The 14,741-nt window shown below is 46.2% G+C and overlaps 3 protein-coding genes across 3 annotated transcripts in view; 2 read left to right on the plus strand and 1 right to left on the minus strand.

The window, feature by feature from the left end:
- The first annotated feature begins 154 nt into the window (after positions 1-154).
- Positions 155-1,330, plus strand: LOC131467130 (protein PET117 homolog, mitochondrial). Its single transcript, XM_058640860.1, has 2 exons — positions 155-337; positions 1,181-1,330. Exons 1-2 carry the CDS (start codon positions 242-244, stop codon positions 1,328-1,330), a joined length of 246 nt encoding a protein of 81 aa, XP_058496843.1. The 5' UTR covers positions 155-241.
- Position 1,331: 1 nt separating this feature from the next.
- Positions 1,332-10,848, plus strand: kat14 (lysine acetyltransferase 14). The gene is made up of 10 exons (XM_058640858.1): positions 1,332-1,590; positions 2,289-2,410; positions 5,753-5,874; positions 5,965-6,137; positions 6,213-6,647; positions 6,733-7,328; positions 7,683-7,816; positions 9,272-9,447; positions 9,527-9,717; positions 10,474-10,848. The coding sequence occupies exons 1-10, from the start codon at positions 1,332-1,334 to the stop codon at positions 10,645-10,647; spliced, it is 2,382 nt and encodes a 793-aa protein (XP_058496841.1). The 3' UTR covers positions 10,648-10,848.
- A 25-nt stretch (positions 10,849-10,873) lies between these two features.
- dzank1 (double zinc ribbon and ankyrin repeat domains 1) overlaps positions 10,874-14,741 on the minus strand; it is a 7,820-nt gene continuing 3,952 nt past the window's right edge. The window contains exons 7-20 of the mRNA XM_058640859.1: positions 14,462-14,579; positions 14,270-14,368; positions 14,096-14,179; positions 13,880-13,996; positions 13,601-13,738; positions 13,280-13,514; positions 12,488-12,591; positions 12,183-12,263; positions 11,986-12,115; positions 11,844-11,905; positions 11,673-11,750; positions 11,453-11,580; positions 11,145-11,219; positions 10,874-11,079 (exon numbers count right to left, since the gene is read on the minus strand). Of these exons, the coding sequence (XP_058496842.1) occupies positions 10,917-11,079; positions 11,145-11,219; positions 11,453-11,580; positions 11,673-11,750; positions 11,844-11,905; positions 11,986-12,115; positions 12,183-12,263; positions 12,488-12,591; positions 13,280-13,514; positions 13,601-13,738; positions 13,880-13,996; positions 14,096-14,179; positions 14,270-14,368; positions 14,462-14,579 (1,612 nt within the window). The 3' untranslated portion in view covers positions 10,874-10,916. The remainder of the gene's footprint in view (positions 11,080-11,144; positions 11,220-11,452; positions 11,581-11,672; positions 11,751-11,843; positions 11,906-11,985; positions 12,116-12,182; positions 12,264-12,487; positions 12,592-13,279; positions 13,515-13,600; positions 13,739-13,879; positions 13,997-14,095; positions 14,180-14,269; positions 14,369-14,461; positions 14,580-14,741) is intronic.

A 14,741-nucleotide genomic window follows, 5' to 3' on the forward strand; every position in this document is an offset into this window, starting at 1 on the left:
CTGCCCCCTACTGGCGTCTATGTTGTTTTTACTAATGAAATGTTTCCTCTGCTGTGTGCACAGTCCCAGTTTTTCATTTCATCTTTAAATATTAGAATAAACAAATTGTAATAGTATCTGCAGTACCGGCGGTGTCCTGAGGGTGGGGCGATACACGGACATTTGGCAGGTGATTTCCGGTGAAGCAGCAGCATTGGATCCTGTTAGCAGCAGAAGCTAACGAGCTGCTGAAGCTAACGTGATGTCTACAACCTCTAAGGTTGTCCTCGGTGTGTCTGTGTGTCTGTCCGTGAGCACCGTGGCTGCCGTTCACCTCAAACAGTCCTGGGACCAAGAGGTAACCGAACTGAGCCGAGCCGAGTCGGGAACGGGCAAAACCGACCGTGGCTAACGGTGCTGAACTTTCGGCCACAGCCCGTTAAGCTAACCGGTTAGATAACCGAATGTGATGGTGTTTACAGTGAAACTGAAGCCCAGTGGCGTGTTTTGTTTTAGCAAATCAAACTTAAACGTTAAAAAGAAAACAATATTTTAGTCAGGCTGAACGGCGGGACAGCTACATCCGGCACTGGTTTTTCACAACAAAAGTCCTGATAGAGGTTTTCTTGAAGGTGATGAAGAAGGAGTCTTGTGTTGACATCATAGATTGTAACAAATGATTATTTTCATAATTGATCAATCGTTTGGTTGATAAAATATTGTTTGTCAAACCTGGAGATGATGATGTCCACAAACCAAAATGATAAAGTTTTGAAAAAGTAGAAAATATTCACATTTACGATGATGAAAAATCTCTATGGACTTCAGTGTGGGAGAGTGAGTGGTTTACAAACTTCAGTTTCCTGTTGGAAAAGTCAGTCTAATAGTGAGATAAAGACGTGAACATGTGAGGCAGATATCGTAGATTTCATCACACAAGTCTTCACTACATCCTGTTTTTGGCAGCCATGTTTTCACTGAGAGTTGTTTTCAGTGATGGTGGTGATGATGTTGTACTAAATCTCTACCTAATTGCACACTTGGAAAAACCCCGAACTATCCCTTTAAGGTTTATGTTGGTATGATCTATACTGATAATTATTCAAATAAATAATGTGTATTTATAATGTGGAGTTTACAATGTGTTGTCTCCTGTGTTTGTTTTTTTCAAACTCTGCGCCATTGTCACTTTGTCGTCCAGCGTCTCCACCAGGGCGTGGTCAGGGATCTGGAGCGGTGGGAGAGGAAGAAGGAGAACCTGCGGCTGCTGGAGGAGCAGAAGATTCTGACCAAACACCTGAAGGAAGCACGGGAACGCCAGGAGAAAGAGCTCCGCTCACAGGAGCACTGAGATGGACAGCAGCGGGGAGCAGCTGGGCGGCGCTGAGGACGAGGCGGCGTGTACATCGGCTTCGGAGGGTCTGGAGGAGGGTGAGGTGGAGGGAGAGACGCTGCTGATCGTGGAGTCTGAGGACCAGGGCTCTGTGGATCTGTCACATGACCAGAGTGGCGACTCGCTGACCAGCGATGTGGGCGAGGAGGGCGACGGCAGCTGGGCCTGTGAGGACATGTCCTTCTACTGCGACCGCTGCCACAAGTGGACTCCTGCAGGTGAGATGACCAATCAGAAACCAACGGATCCACACCACTCACTGACGACATACCACACAACAGCGCTACAGCGCCACATACAGGCCTGGCATATGTACTACATCATTTACAGTTGCTTTTGGGCACTTTTTCCCTGTCCGAAACTGATACCTACATATCCCAGTCTACATATACGATATATCGCAGTCTGATACAATATATCGCAGTCTGATACCGATATATCGCAGTCTGATACAATATATTACAGTCTGATACAATATATTGCAGTCTGATACGATATATCGCAGTCTGACAACGATATATCGCAGTCTAATACCGATACATTGCAGTCTGATAACGATATATCGCAGTCCGATAACAGACTGCAATATACTAAAGTCTTTTTAGACCTCTCTGATCTAATGTTGACATCAAGCTAATGTTGAAATAACAGTGTTAGCCGTTAGCTCTGTATAACACATGGTTAATTCAGCACTAACATTGAGCCAACACGGGCTAACAGGGCTAGCATGGAGCTAACACAGGTACCTCTGTGCTACATTGAGCGAACACAGGTACCTCTGTGCTAACATTGAGCTAACACAGGTAACTCTGTGCTAACATTGAGCTAACACAGGCAACTCTATGCTAACAGTGCTAACATTGAGCTAACACAAGTAACTCTAGCTAATAGTGCTAACTTTATTGTTTGTGTTCAGCTCAGCTACGTGGTGAACAACCAAGTTACCTGAAGGGAGACAACTTCTTCAAATTCAGCTGCTGTGACTGTTCTGACGACGGAAAAGAGAGTTTCGAAAGAATGAGACTCACCTGGCAACAGGTACACACACACAACCGACGATGACCTGTGTCTCAGGTGTTGTTGTTTATCTGCGTTGTGTCTCTGGTGATGTTGTTGTTTACCTGTGTTGTGTCTCTGGTGATGTTGTTGTTTACCTGTTTTGTGTCTCTGAGGGGTATTGCACAAAACCAAGATAAGGGATTAAGCCGGGATATGTTGGTTATCCTGGCTGAATTTAGCCTCAAGTCGGTTGCATTAAAGCAGCTCAAACTTAACCCGGCCAAGTTACTATGGTGATTTATTCTCTGCAGTTAGCCTGCTCCAGACCAGGCTAATAGAATCCTAGTGTATGTAGTGTACCTGTATTTCCACCGTCAATCCTGTGTGCAATTAATGTGTTTTACAGCATGTCCATGGTCTTTCTTTTCAAGGTATTTTGCATCATTTTATTATCCTGTATTAAAATATTACATATATAGTCATTTCTCATTTCATTTAAATCTGTTGGCTGTTTGTAATTGCAACAGTCTTTTTATATTGATTCAAGTGGTAGTATTATTTCTCCGGCCAAGTGTTATATTGCTATGCTAATGAAGGCTGCTTGTCAAATTGCCGTCAGAGGTTTCAATAATCTCAATATCCAGCTCCATTTCTTGGAGCTTTCTCTTCTTGAGTGTGATTTTCACATCTGCCAGCTCTATCTGTCTCTCCGGCTGCTTTACATATAGTGTTCTGACAATTTGTGACGTCTGTAAAAGAAATGTCAATTAGCGCAGCAGGATTTGTGCATAATGTAGATTTACTTTGGCCAACACTCACAATGTTACCAGGCTGCTTAGGAGACTGTGCAGCATCTGGGTCCTGTTACACATGTTTTCTATTCGCACCACATCACTGACTTCATATACTTTATGGACTAAATAAGCAGGATATTTCCATAAAATTGACATATCTCAAGCCTTCTGGAGTCCAGTGACACAGTCTCCTCATCTGCAGAAGTGAATTCTGCAGCATGCAGATGTGCCTTCCCCCTGCCATATACATACATGTATTGAGAGAACTTGAATTAAGATTTCACAGGACATTCCAAGCCTGGGATTTCAATACAATGTACTAACCGGATCATCTTCTGGTGGCTCCAGAAGTGTAAGTGTGTTCCCAGACACTGCAAGGAAATCCAAAGTCAGACAGTATCATATATTTATTTGATTGTGTTCCATGTGCAGTAGTACTGCAATATGTACCTTGTATGAAGCGGACAGTTTCTGTGGCTGGGACAGAGTCTGTTACTGTCCCTCCCTGGATCTCCTCCATCACTGGCCTCCCTTTATTTAAATGGAGTGCCAGCTCTTCCGCTGGTGTCATATCCTGGTTTGGTGGGCCGCCCCCTGTGCCAGTTCTATGGGCTTTTTTTTTGACTGCTACAATCATACAGACATTCAACATATCAGCAGACACCTAAACTATTCCCCTCATTTGTTCACTGTTATCTACTTTACTGCAAAATGTTCTTTTATATTATATTTGAACTTGCTGCCAGGATAGAAAGATAAAATAGATAAAAACGTATCATGAGAAAAATAGATGAAATGACACACATTGTGGATAATTGTTTGCACTTAATCATACTCTACATTTCCTGAGTAACTTGAAAAGTAACTCCTTTAGTCCTTTAATTGTAGCCTAATGTTGACAGTTCCAGTGGAGCACTGTTTATTAATTGGACAGTTTTGGACTAGTTTTGTGCATTACCCCCATGGTGATGTTGTTGTTTACCTGTGTTGTGTCTCAGGTGGTGATGTTGTTTACCTGTGTTGTGTCTCAGGTGGTGATGTTGTTGTTTACCTGTGTTGTGTCTCAGGTGGTGATGTTGTTGTTTACCTGTGTTGTGTCTCAGGTGGTGATGTTGTTGTTTACCTGTGTTGTGTCTCAGGGGGGTATTCCATCAAGCAGGCTAAAGTCAAAGCCAAGCTTAAATGGCCAAGTCTGGCTAATATGAGTGAGAGTTCGGTTCCATCAAAGAGGCTGAGATTAGCCCCATCTCAGTAACCATGGAAACTATGACTCTGGCTAAGCCTCAACCATGGCCAATCTCAGCTACATCGGGCGATAGGCGGGGTACACCCTGGACAGTTCGCCAGTCCATCGCAGGGCCACACACAGATGGAGACAAACAACCATTCACTCTCACACTCGCTCCTATGGTCAATTTAGAGTGTCCAATTTCCCTTTTTTTTGGACTGTGGGAGGAAGCCGGAGAACCCAGAGAGAACCCACGCACACACGGGGAGAACATGCAAACTCCATGCAGAAAGGCCCTTGTTCCAACCGGGGCTCGAACCCGGGTCTTCTCGCTGCAAGGCGAGAGTGCTAACCACTATACCACTGTGTGGCCCTGATTCAAAGTGCTTTACATAAAATAAAATGAAAATACAACAATTCAACATATAGCATCTGGGACAAAATACAGAAGTAGCACAAATACAGCATGTAAAAATGACAGGCTTAAATGAAAAGGATATCAATTCTATACAATTGGCCATGCAGGAAATAAATGAGAGCTATCCCATCGATTTGCATAACATTCAGTTGATAAATGTGATGAATATCACTTTCTAACATTACTACTAGGGCTGCCAAATGATAAAATATGGAGAATTTCACATAAATTGCAGTGAAACAATAATGCTATTTTAATTATGTTCATATGAATGTTACCTATTAGTGCTGTCTTTTTGTTCTTTGGGGATTATCCTTTTCATTTTAGGGGTTTGGTTGCATTAATAGGTCCACATAATTGATTAGTTTAAAACAAAAACCATCAAGAAATCAATTGGTAGATCATTGTCTCCATATATTTTGTCCCTTTGATGGAGGATTTATATAACATGATGATGCTGAAATACTTCATTTTCTTTGTCACTTACGCATTCAGCCTGTCGCCAATATTCTGCCACGCCACATCCCTCGCTTTATTGATTGCCGCGGTATTGCCCTTCTTTGGGATTATGTGGCTGTTATCCTCATATACCTCCATGAGGAGGGTTTGCTCCGCTGCGGAGAACATCTCTGCACGTTCTTTTCCTCTTGCTTTTCGGCATTTTTCACAGTTTCCGCGCTCGACTAGAATGGGCTTTTTATTTTCCCTGTGGGCGTGCACAAGTTGAGGCTTAACAGGTGAGGCTTGACTAAGCCAGCTGATTTCACTTGATGGAACGACTTGGAGCTAGATTGGGAAGTGGAGCTTAGTCAAGCTTCAAGCTTACACCTAAGTCTGGCAATTCTTAGCTATGTTGATGGAATACCCCCCTGGTGGTGATGTTGTTGTTTACCTGTGTTGTGTCTCTGGTGATGTTGTTGTTTACCTGTGTTGTGTCTCAGGTGGTGATGTTGGCCATGTACAACCTGTCTCTGGAGGGAACAGGTCGTCAGGGTTATTTCAGGTGGAAGGAGGACATCTGTGCGTTCATTGGTCGACACTGGAACTTCCTGTTGGGGACGAGGTAATTTGTGTTTGTTGACGTTTGGTTAAGGTTAAAGGCTGTGGTTTAGTTCCAGGTGTCTAACAGCCGTTTGTCCCTCTGTCCCTGCAGGAAAAAGACGTCCACGTGGTGGAGCACGGTGGCGGGCTGTCTGTCGGTCGGAAGCCCCACCTTCTTCCGTTCCGGAGCACAGGAGTTCGGCGAGCCCGGCTGGTGGAAGCTGGTCCAGAACCGACCTCCGACCCTGAGACCCGAGGTGGAGAAGTCCACCGTTAAGATTAAAGGTAACATCTGAGGTCAAAGGTCTCTGTTGCTGACTGGGCTACATGAAACTAAACCATTACCTTTTTGATCTACAGCCTCCAAACCTGTTGTGGATCCAATCATCACCGTGGAGGGTCTGAGGAAACGCGGGGCCAGGAACCCTGTGGAGAACGCCATGCAGCTGAAGGAGAAGCGTTGTCGCACACAGGAGGCCAAAGAGATCCGACGAGCTCAGAAGGAGGCAGCGGGAGGCTACACGGACCGCAGCACCTCCTCCACACCAGTGAAACTAGGCGGAGCTCGTGGTGGGAGCAGTGGACGGCGTCCAGATCTGGTCCTGGAGAAAGGTGAGGTCATTGACTTCTCCTCTCTCAGCTCTTCAGACCGAACGCCGCTCACCAGCCCGTCACCGTCACCCTCACCCGACTTCTCCGCCCCGGGGACGCCGGCCTCTCACTCGGCCACGCCCAGCCTGCTGTCAGAGGCGGACCTCATCCCGGATGCCATGCCTCCACAGGCACTGTTCCATGGTGAGTCCACCTGTGAGTCGTCCAGGTGTTTCTGGTCACCTGACGATCACGTTTACGTTAACGTGGCGTGTTTTCTGTGCTTCAGATGACGAGGAGATGGAGACGGAGGGGATGATCGACCCAGGGATGGAGTACATCCCACCACCCTGCACCAGCCTTGTCGCCCGCAAGAAGCTCCGCCCACCGCCAGCTCACATTAAACGAGAAGCGGAGAGTGAGGACGAAGAAGGCCACGAGCGTGAAGATGACTTTGAGGAACCGGGGGGACGAAACAAAGGTGTGTCTCTGTCCACGGGGGCGTGTCCTGTTACCGGAGCACCTGAGCGCAGGAGGATGACTCATCAAGAGAAAGCAGGTGCCGGCACCGGCGTCTCCCACAATACTCGCCACGGCCCGTTGACGCTGTACGAGGAGAAGATGCTGTTGCGGCGCCTGGACGCCTGTCCGCTGGCTTTAGCTGTGACCTCACAGGCCAAACGTCTCCACAGGAAGCTGCTGGTCCGACAGGCCAAGAGGCAGAGAGGACTCCCCCTGCTGGACATTGACCGTGCCGTCAGCGCCACCCTCAGTCTAGTGGGAGGGATCTACGGTGCCCAGGAAGCGGGGACAATGATGGGAGGTGGAATCATTGGAAAGTACTGCACAAACAGTCAGGAGCTGAGGATTCTGGATCGATTCCAGGTTCGTTTAACGTTCACGTCCTACTTCAGCAGGAAGTTTGTGAGCATCATGTTCCTCATGTTTGTAAAAACATGTGTCTCTGTGTGTCTCTCTCTCTCTCTGGCTCTCTCTGTGTGTCTCCCTCTCTCTCTGTGTCTCTCTCTCTCTCTGTCTCTCTGTCTGTGTCTCTGTCGGTCTGTCCCCTACTCGTGGGGACAGGACATGAAGAAGAGTCTTGATTGACTTTCACATTCAAAGGTTTAAATTTTAGCGAGGTCAGCGTTTCTCGTCTAGTCACTGCTCCTGGAGTCCTGTTGCATGATGGGAGTTGTTGCCATCGTCACGTGACGTTTGATGTGAAGTATTTGTTCGCAGACGAAGGTCTCGGCCAGGAGGGGGCTCCAGCAGCAGTCTGTGTCCTTCTGGCACCGTCTGATGGGAGCACAGGGAAGTTTGGATCAGAGCATCAAGAGTCCGTACACGTCACGCATCCTCAAGCCCTACATCAGGTACACAACGCCCCCCACAGGCAGCTCACCACTATTGCACCTGTACAGTGACATTCAACTGTTGTAATACTGGAAGTAGTATTTGTTATAGGATAACTGTTAGTAACTGTTCTGTGATTGGTAGGAGAGAGATTGTAATATCAGTACTAGTATCAGTAGTGTTAGTATCAGTATTAGTATCAGTAATGTTAATATTAGTAGTAGTGGTATCAGTAATAGTAGTGTTAGTAACTATAGTAGTCGTATCAGTAATAGTAGTAGTATCAGTAATAGTAGTGTTAGTAACAGTAGTAGTAGTAGTAGTAGTAGTAGTAGTAGTGTTAGTATCAGTAATAGTAGTGTTGGTATCAGTAGTAGTAGTAGTAGTAGTAGTAGTATCAGTAATAGTAGTGTTCATAACCGTGGTAGTAGTATCAGTAGTATTAGTATCAGTAGTAATAGTGTTCGTAACTGTAGTAGTAGTATCAGTAGAATCAGTAATAGTAGTGTTAGTAACTGTAATAGTAGTAGTAGTAGTAGTGTTAGTATCAGTAGTCGTGTCAGTACTAGTATCAGTAATAGTAGTATTAGTAACTGTAGTAGTGGTATCAGTAGTGTCAGTAGTGTTAGTATCAGTAGTAGTAGTATCAGTAATAGTAGTGTTCGTAACTGTAGTAGTGTTAGTATCAGTAGTCGTGTCAGTACTAGTATCAGTAATAGTAGTATTAGTAACTGTAGTAGTGGTATCAGTAGTGTCAGTAGTGTTAGTATCAGTAGTCGTATCAGTACTAGTATCAGTAATAGTAGTGTTAGTAACTGTAGTAGTTGTATCAGTAATAGTAGTGTTTGTAACTGTAGTAGTAGTATCAGTAGTGTTAGTATCAGTAGTGTTAGTAACTTAAGTAGTAGTAGCAGTAGCAGTAGTGTTACTATCAGTGTTAGTATTAGTAGTAGTAGTAGTATCAGTAATAGTAGTGTTAGTATCAATAGTGTTAGTAGTAGTGTTAGTATCAGTAATAATAGTGTTAGTAACTGTAGTAGTGGTGTCAGTAGTGTTAGTATCAGGAGTAGTATTAATATCAGTAATAGTAGTGTCCGTTACTGTAGTAGTAGTATCAGTAATAGTAGTGTTAGTAACTGTAGTAGTAGTAGTAGTATCAGTAATAGTAGTGTTGGTAACTGTAGTAGTAGTATCAGTATCAGTAGTATTAGTAACTGTAGTAGTAGTATCAGTAGTATCAGTAATAGTAGTGTTGGTATCAGTAGTGTTAGTAGTACTGTGTTAGTATCAGTAGTAGTAGTGTTAGTATCAGTAGGGTTCGTAACTTTAGTAGATGTATCAGTAATAGCAGTGTTAGTAACTTTAGTAGTAGTATCAGTAAAAGTAGTAGTGTTAGTATCAGTAGTGTTAGTAACTGTAGTAGTAGTAGTATCAGTAGTGTTAGTAACTGTAACTGCTCTGTGATTGGTCGTCAGGAGAGATTACGAGAACCGTCCTCTGAAGCTCAGGTTGTTGGCTGAGATCAAAGCCCGTCCTCACAGGAAAGATCCTGATTGGCTCCCTGAGGCTGACGCTCCCATTGACTACTGCTACGTGCGTCCAAACCACATTCCCTCCGTCAACGCCATGTGTCACGACAGCTTCTGGCCAGGTGACCCCGCCCACCACGTCCTCGCTTCACTTCCTGTCTCACCCTGGCTCTAACCCTGCTTTGCTCCGCCACCCTGCAGGTGTGGATCTATCAGAGTGTCTGCAGTACCCGGACTTCAGCGTGGTTGCTCTCTACAAGAAGGTGGTGGTCGGCTTCGGCTTCATGGTTCCTGACGTCAAGTACAACGAGGCGTACATCTCCTTCCTGCTGGTCCACCCTGAGTGGAGGAGAGCCGGGGTCGGAACCTTCATGATCTACCACCTGATCCAGGTCAGCTGACCCACACAGGAACCAGAACTACACCATAAACATGTTTTAACAGAAGAGTCTGCCCTCTGCTGGTGAGGTCAGGATAATATCAATAATTCAGAATATCAATAATCCATAATATCATTCACAAAATGGCAACACAATAATTTTTATCTAATCCACACATTTAAAAGTTATTTCCCCCAAGGGGCCACATGAGAAACAAAAATATTGTTGAGGGCCAAATTTTAATTCATTTTCATTTTAATTTGATCTCTTTTATCTAAAAAAAAGCAATAAATTGTTTGTGATGTCTGTGATGTATGTGATGTTTCAGACATGTCTGATGTTTCAGACGTGTTGTCTGTGATGTTTCAGACGTGTTGTCTGTGATGTTTCAGACGTGTTTGTGATGTCTGATATTTCAGACATGTTATCTGTGATGTTTCAGACGTGTCTGTGATGTCTGTGATGTTTCAGACGTGTTGTCTGTGATGTTTCAGACATGTTTGTGATGTCTGTGATGTTTCAGACGTGTCTGTGATGTTTCAGACGTGTTGTCTGTGATGTTTCAGACGTGTCTGTGATGTCTCAGACATGTCTGTGATGTCTTCGATGTTTCAGACGTGTCTGTGATGTCTGTGATGTTTCAGACATGTCTGTGATGTTTCAGATGTGTTGTCTGTGATGTGTCAGACATGTTTGTGATGTCTGTGATGTTTCACACATGTTGTCCGTGAAGTTTCAGACGTGTTTGTGATGTCTGTGATGTTTCAGACGTGTATGGGGAAGGACGTGACGCTGCACGTGTCGGCCAGTAACCCAGCCATGCTGCTCTACCAGAAGTTTGGATTCAAAGCAGAGGAGTACATTCTGGACTTCTACGATAAATATTACCCCATTGACAGTGCCGAGTGTCGCCACGCCTTCTTCCTGCGTCTGCGGCGCTGACATATCTGCACAGGTTTCAGCCAATCAGGAAGCAGCTAATGATTTTCATCTAAAAAATTAAGCCGTTTCTCCAGCAGGGGGAGCTGGACATGTGACTGTCGCTCTCTACAGGAAACACAAATTAACAGCTGTAATGTTAGCAGGTTAGCATGTGGCTAATATCATGTGACTCCAGACCAATAAAGAGATGTTTGTTTCAAACATTTGTCTTTTATTTACAGTGATGTCATAAACACATAGAGGTGGGGCTAATAAACGTGATGACTAGGTCAGGTGACGTCCAGGTTGAGTTTGGGTTTTCTCAGTTTGTCCAGCAGGTGGAGCCCTGTCTGAGCGGCGAGCAGAGACGTCATGTCGTTGGAACCTGAAGTCACCGCAACATCGTACGCCGTCTGACCGCAGGCGTTCCTGCGCCTTGCACTGGCCCTGCAGCTGAGGAGGGGGAGGAGCCATGATTGTTTGTGTGCGTGCGTGCGTGCGTGCGTGCGTGTGTATACCTGAGCAGGACCTGAGCTCCCTTCAGTCCCTCTGATCCCTGAGCTGCAGCTTCATGTAGAGCCGTGTTCTTCATCCTGAGATGACATCATCACCGCAGGACAAACAAATATAAAGTAAACAAACACGTACAGGGGAGTAATACCACTGAGAACCATGGGGGCAGTAAAGAGTCATGAGTCGGGAAAACAACAAAGAAGAGTTTAAATCGTCTTTACGTCTTTACAATGTCACTAAACCTCACACTATTCTATCATTGAGTGCACGTTTCCATTGCTGACCAATGGGGGGAGTCTTCCGTCCGTCTTACCGTCCAGAGCGCTGGTTGATGTCGGCTCCTCGTTGCACCAGAACAGGAATCACGTCATGGTGACCGTTTACTACGGCAACAGCCAGGGCATGTCGGCCGTCACTGCCACAGCAGCAGGGGTCTGCCCCCTGGTGGACAACACACAAACACATATGTAAAGCAGAGAGGAGAATGTCAGGTGACCCAGAGGAGGCAGCTGATTGGCTGCAGAGACTCGTACCAGATCCAGGAGCTGCTGGACGACGCCCACGTGACCTTGACCTGGAGCCAGTTCTTTAAACAGCTGAATGTCCTTCACCTGCAACAGGAGGAGGAGGAGCTTAGAGTCTGACATCACCATCAAACCAGACCCCTCCTACTGAGACGTGGGTGTGATCTCACAGGTTCTTACCGCAGGTTTGGGCGTTAGGTTCATTTTGTGGTGTTTTATTGCAGCGATGCTGCGATCACTTCCTGTCAGACATGAACAAATAAAGTAAGGCTTTGGTGACACCTGGTGGTGAAGCTGAGTCACAGCGTGTGGATGAACTCACTGAGGCTGCCGCCGTCGTCAAAGCGTTCCGTCACGTTGCTCAGACTCTCCGTCCATCCTGCAGGTGAAGCACCACCTGCAGGTCCCACGCTGGAAGCTGCTGGACCTGCGCCGTCGTCTTCAGGACGCACCTGAGACGAGACGCATGTCTTCACCTCGTCCACATGAACAAGATTCTACAGTAAGAGTCGCACTCACCTTTAGTTTGTGAGCGGCTGAAACAAAGCTGAGGCTCAGAGTCACCTCACAGCCGTCGTCTTCAATCACAGCAGAAACCACCTGAGGCCGCCAAAAAAACAAAACATGCTCAGGTGACACGACAGGTGACACGACAGGTGACGTGACAGGTGACACGACAGGTGAGTGACAGGTGATTGAAGGGTGACACGACAGGTGACACGACAGGTGGCGTGACAGGTGAGTGACGGGTGATGCGACAGGTGACGCGACAGGTGAGGAGTGCTACCACGCGGTGGACAAGTGTCATAAAGGTGAGCCTTTACCCGGCCCAGACGAGGTTCTCCCAGCAGAGTCCTGAAGGGGGCGTTGTTCTGTGTGTAACTTCTCAGGTGAGCACAAACATGATCCAACTGTTTCCTCCAGTAACCTGAACACACACACACAGACACATAAACGCACACTAACTTAGTAGTAGTACTGCAGTATCATTATCAGTATCTGACCTCGGCCCAGACTCTCCACGGTCAGGTGTTATAGTAGTATCACTAGTAGCCGTACTGCAGTAATATTAGTAACAGTAGTAGAATCAATGGTAGTAGTAGTACTGCAGTAGTATTAGTAACAGTAGTAGTATCAGTATCTTGTTGTCATACTGCACTGGTCGACCTCACTTCTCATGTAAATTATTGTACATACTGCACATACTTCTCTTTGGCACTTCTGTCTCTGTACTTTTACTCTGTGCAATGACAATGAAGTTGAATCTAATCTAATCTAGTAGTAGTAGTAGTAGTAGTACTGCAGTAGTAGTAACAGTAGTAGTACTGTAGTAGTAGTAGTATCAGTAGTGATAGTACTGCAGTAGTAATAGTAACAGACAGACAGACAGACAGACAGACGACTTTATTGATCCCTTTGGGAGGTTCCCTCGGGGAAATTAACAGCTCCAACATCAACACACAGCACTGTTAAGATTAGAGTCACACTTTACAGGAGACTGGAAAGAGAAACAGCAGTAGTAACAGTAGTAGTAGTAGTAACAGCAGTAGTAGTATCAGTAGCAGTAGTAGTAGTACTATAGTAGTAGTAGTAGTACTGCAGTATCAGTATCTGACCTCGGCCTGGACTGACCGCGGTCAGCGGCGGTTGTCGGTCTCTGTTTGTCTGCTCTCTGGTCAACTGTAGCGCCTTCTGCTGCTCCTTCCTGTGGAGCTCAATGGCTGATGGGTAATAGAGTCCTATCGTCTGGGTCCACTGCTCTGTAGTGTGTGGGGCTACCCTCACAGTGGGGATGGGGTGAGGTGAAGGCGTGGCCTGCCAGGTGGCATCATGGGAAGCAGAGACTGCCGCCTATTGAAAAGTAAACAGGCTCTTATTGGTCGATTCTGATGTCACGTGATGTCACAGCATACCAGGTGAGGGGCGGTGCCACTTACAGGTCCTGTGATGTCACTGCAGGATGTGGGTGGGGCCGGTGCGTCCAGGTTCACACCACAGGTTGCACAGTAGAGGGCGCACGCTTGTCCACCTGCTCCACATCGCCAACACGTCATACAGCTGGAGGCGGGGCCAGGCTACACACACACATCACATCACTACATAACCCACAATGCTTCACTCTAAGTCTGTGTGTGTGTGTGTGTATGTGTGCGTGTGTGTGTCTCTGTTTGTGTCTGTGTGAGTCTGTGTGCGTGCGTGTGTGTGTGTGTGTTCACCTGACAGCCGCACCAGTCACAGAACCTTGCATCACTGTGGTTTAAACGTTTACATCTGGAACAGGACAACATCCTGCTGTGTGCCGAAGGAACAGAGGGGGCGCTGTTACACACCTCCTGCAGACACACACGCACACGGAAGGAAAATTAAAGAAAATATTTGCATTTATTTGAAATTTAATAAGAGGCAGACTAATGTGTTCGTGTGTGCGCTACCTGCTGCAGGTGACTCTCACAGGTCAGACAGGTGGTCATGTGACCTGGATTCCCAGATCCACAGGAAACACAAACGACATGGTCCTACAACAGAGAAACAGTCAGTGTGTGTGTGTGTGTGTGTGTGTGTGTGTGTGTGCGTGCGTGCGTGTGCGAGTGCGTGCGTGTGTGTACCTGCAGTGTGACTCTGGCCTTTGATTGGACGAGGGTGTCACAGATCAAACAGGTGTGAGCGTTGACAGGAACCACATTGTTACAAAAATCACACACAACCTACAGAGAACACACACACGTCAGCACAGTCGTTGTCATGGAGACGTCACAGAAACACAGTATGAAGCCAGTGACACAGAGTGATTGCAGTGCCTGTTCTCCTTCAGCAGGGGGCAGTCTCTGTTCAGGTAACGCAGGAACCACAGCTCCACAGTGAGAACAGAACCGAGCAAACGGGTCTGAGGGACGAAGACTGAGACACTGAGGACACCTGGACACACAGACAGACCGACAGGTACAGTTAAATAGGTACAGTCAGTCAGTCAGACAGATAGATAGATACAGACAGACAGGTACAGTCAGTCAGACAGACAGACAGATAGATACAAACAGACAGACCAGTACAGTCAGACAGACACAATCAGTCAGACAG

The sequence above is a fragment of the Solea solea genome, chromosome 10, assembly GCF_958295425.1.
Source record: "Solea solea chromosome 10, fSolSol10.1, whole genome shotgun sequence".
NCBI classification, from domain to species: Eukaryota; Metazoa; Chordata; class Actinopteri; order Pleuronectiformes; family Soleidae; genus Solea; species Solea solea.

Bases quoted from the DNA above. Each gene is read 5' to 3' on its own strand.
- LOC131467130 (XM_058640860.1), top strand. From the start codon at position 242: ATGTCTACAACCTCTAAGGTTGTCCTCGGTGTGTCTGTGTGTCTGTCC. The intron at 338-1,180 runs GTAACCGAACTG...TTTGTCGTCCAG, and splicing joins AACAGTCCTGGGACCAAGAG to CGTCTCCACCAGGGCGTGGT.
- kat14 (XM_058640858.1), top strand. From the start codon at position 1,332: ATGGACAGCAGCGGGGAGCAGCTGGGCGGCGCTGAGGACGAGGCGGCG. The intron at 1,591-2,288 runs GTGAGATGACCA...GTTTGTGTTCAG, and splicing joins CCACAAGTGGACTCCTGCAG to CTCAGCTACGTGGTGAACAA. The intron at 6,648-6,732 runs GTGAGTCCACCT...TCTGTGCTTCAG, and splicing joins TCCACAGGCACTGTTCCATG to ATGACGAGGAGATGGAGACG.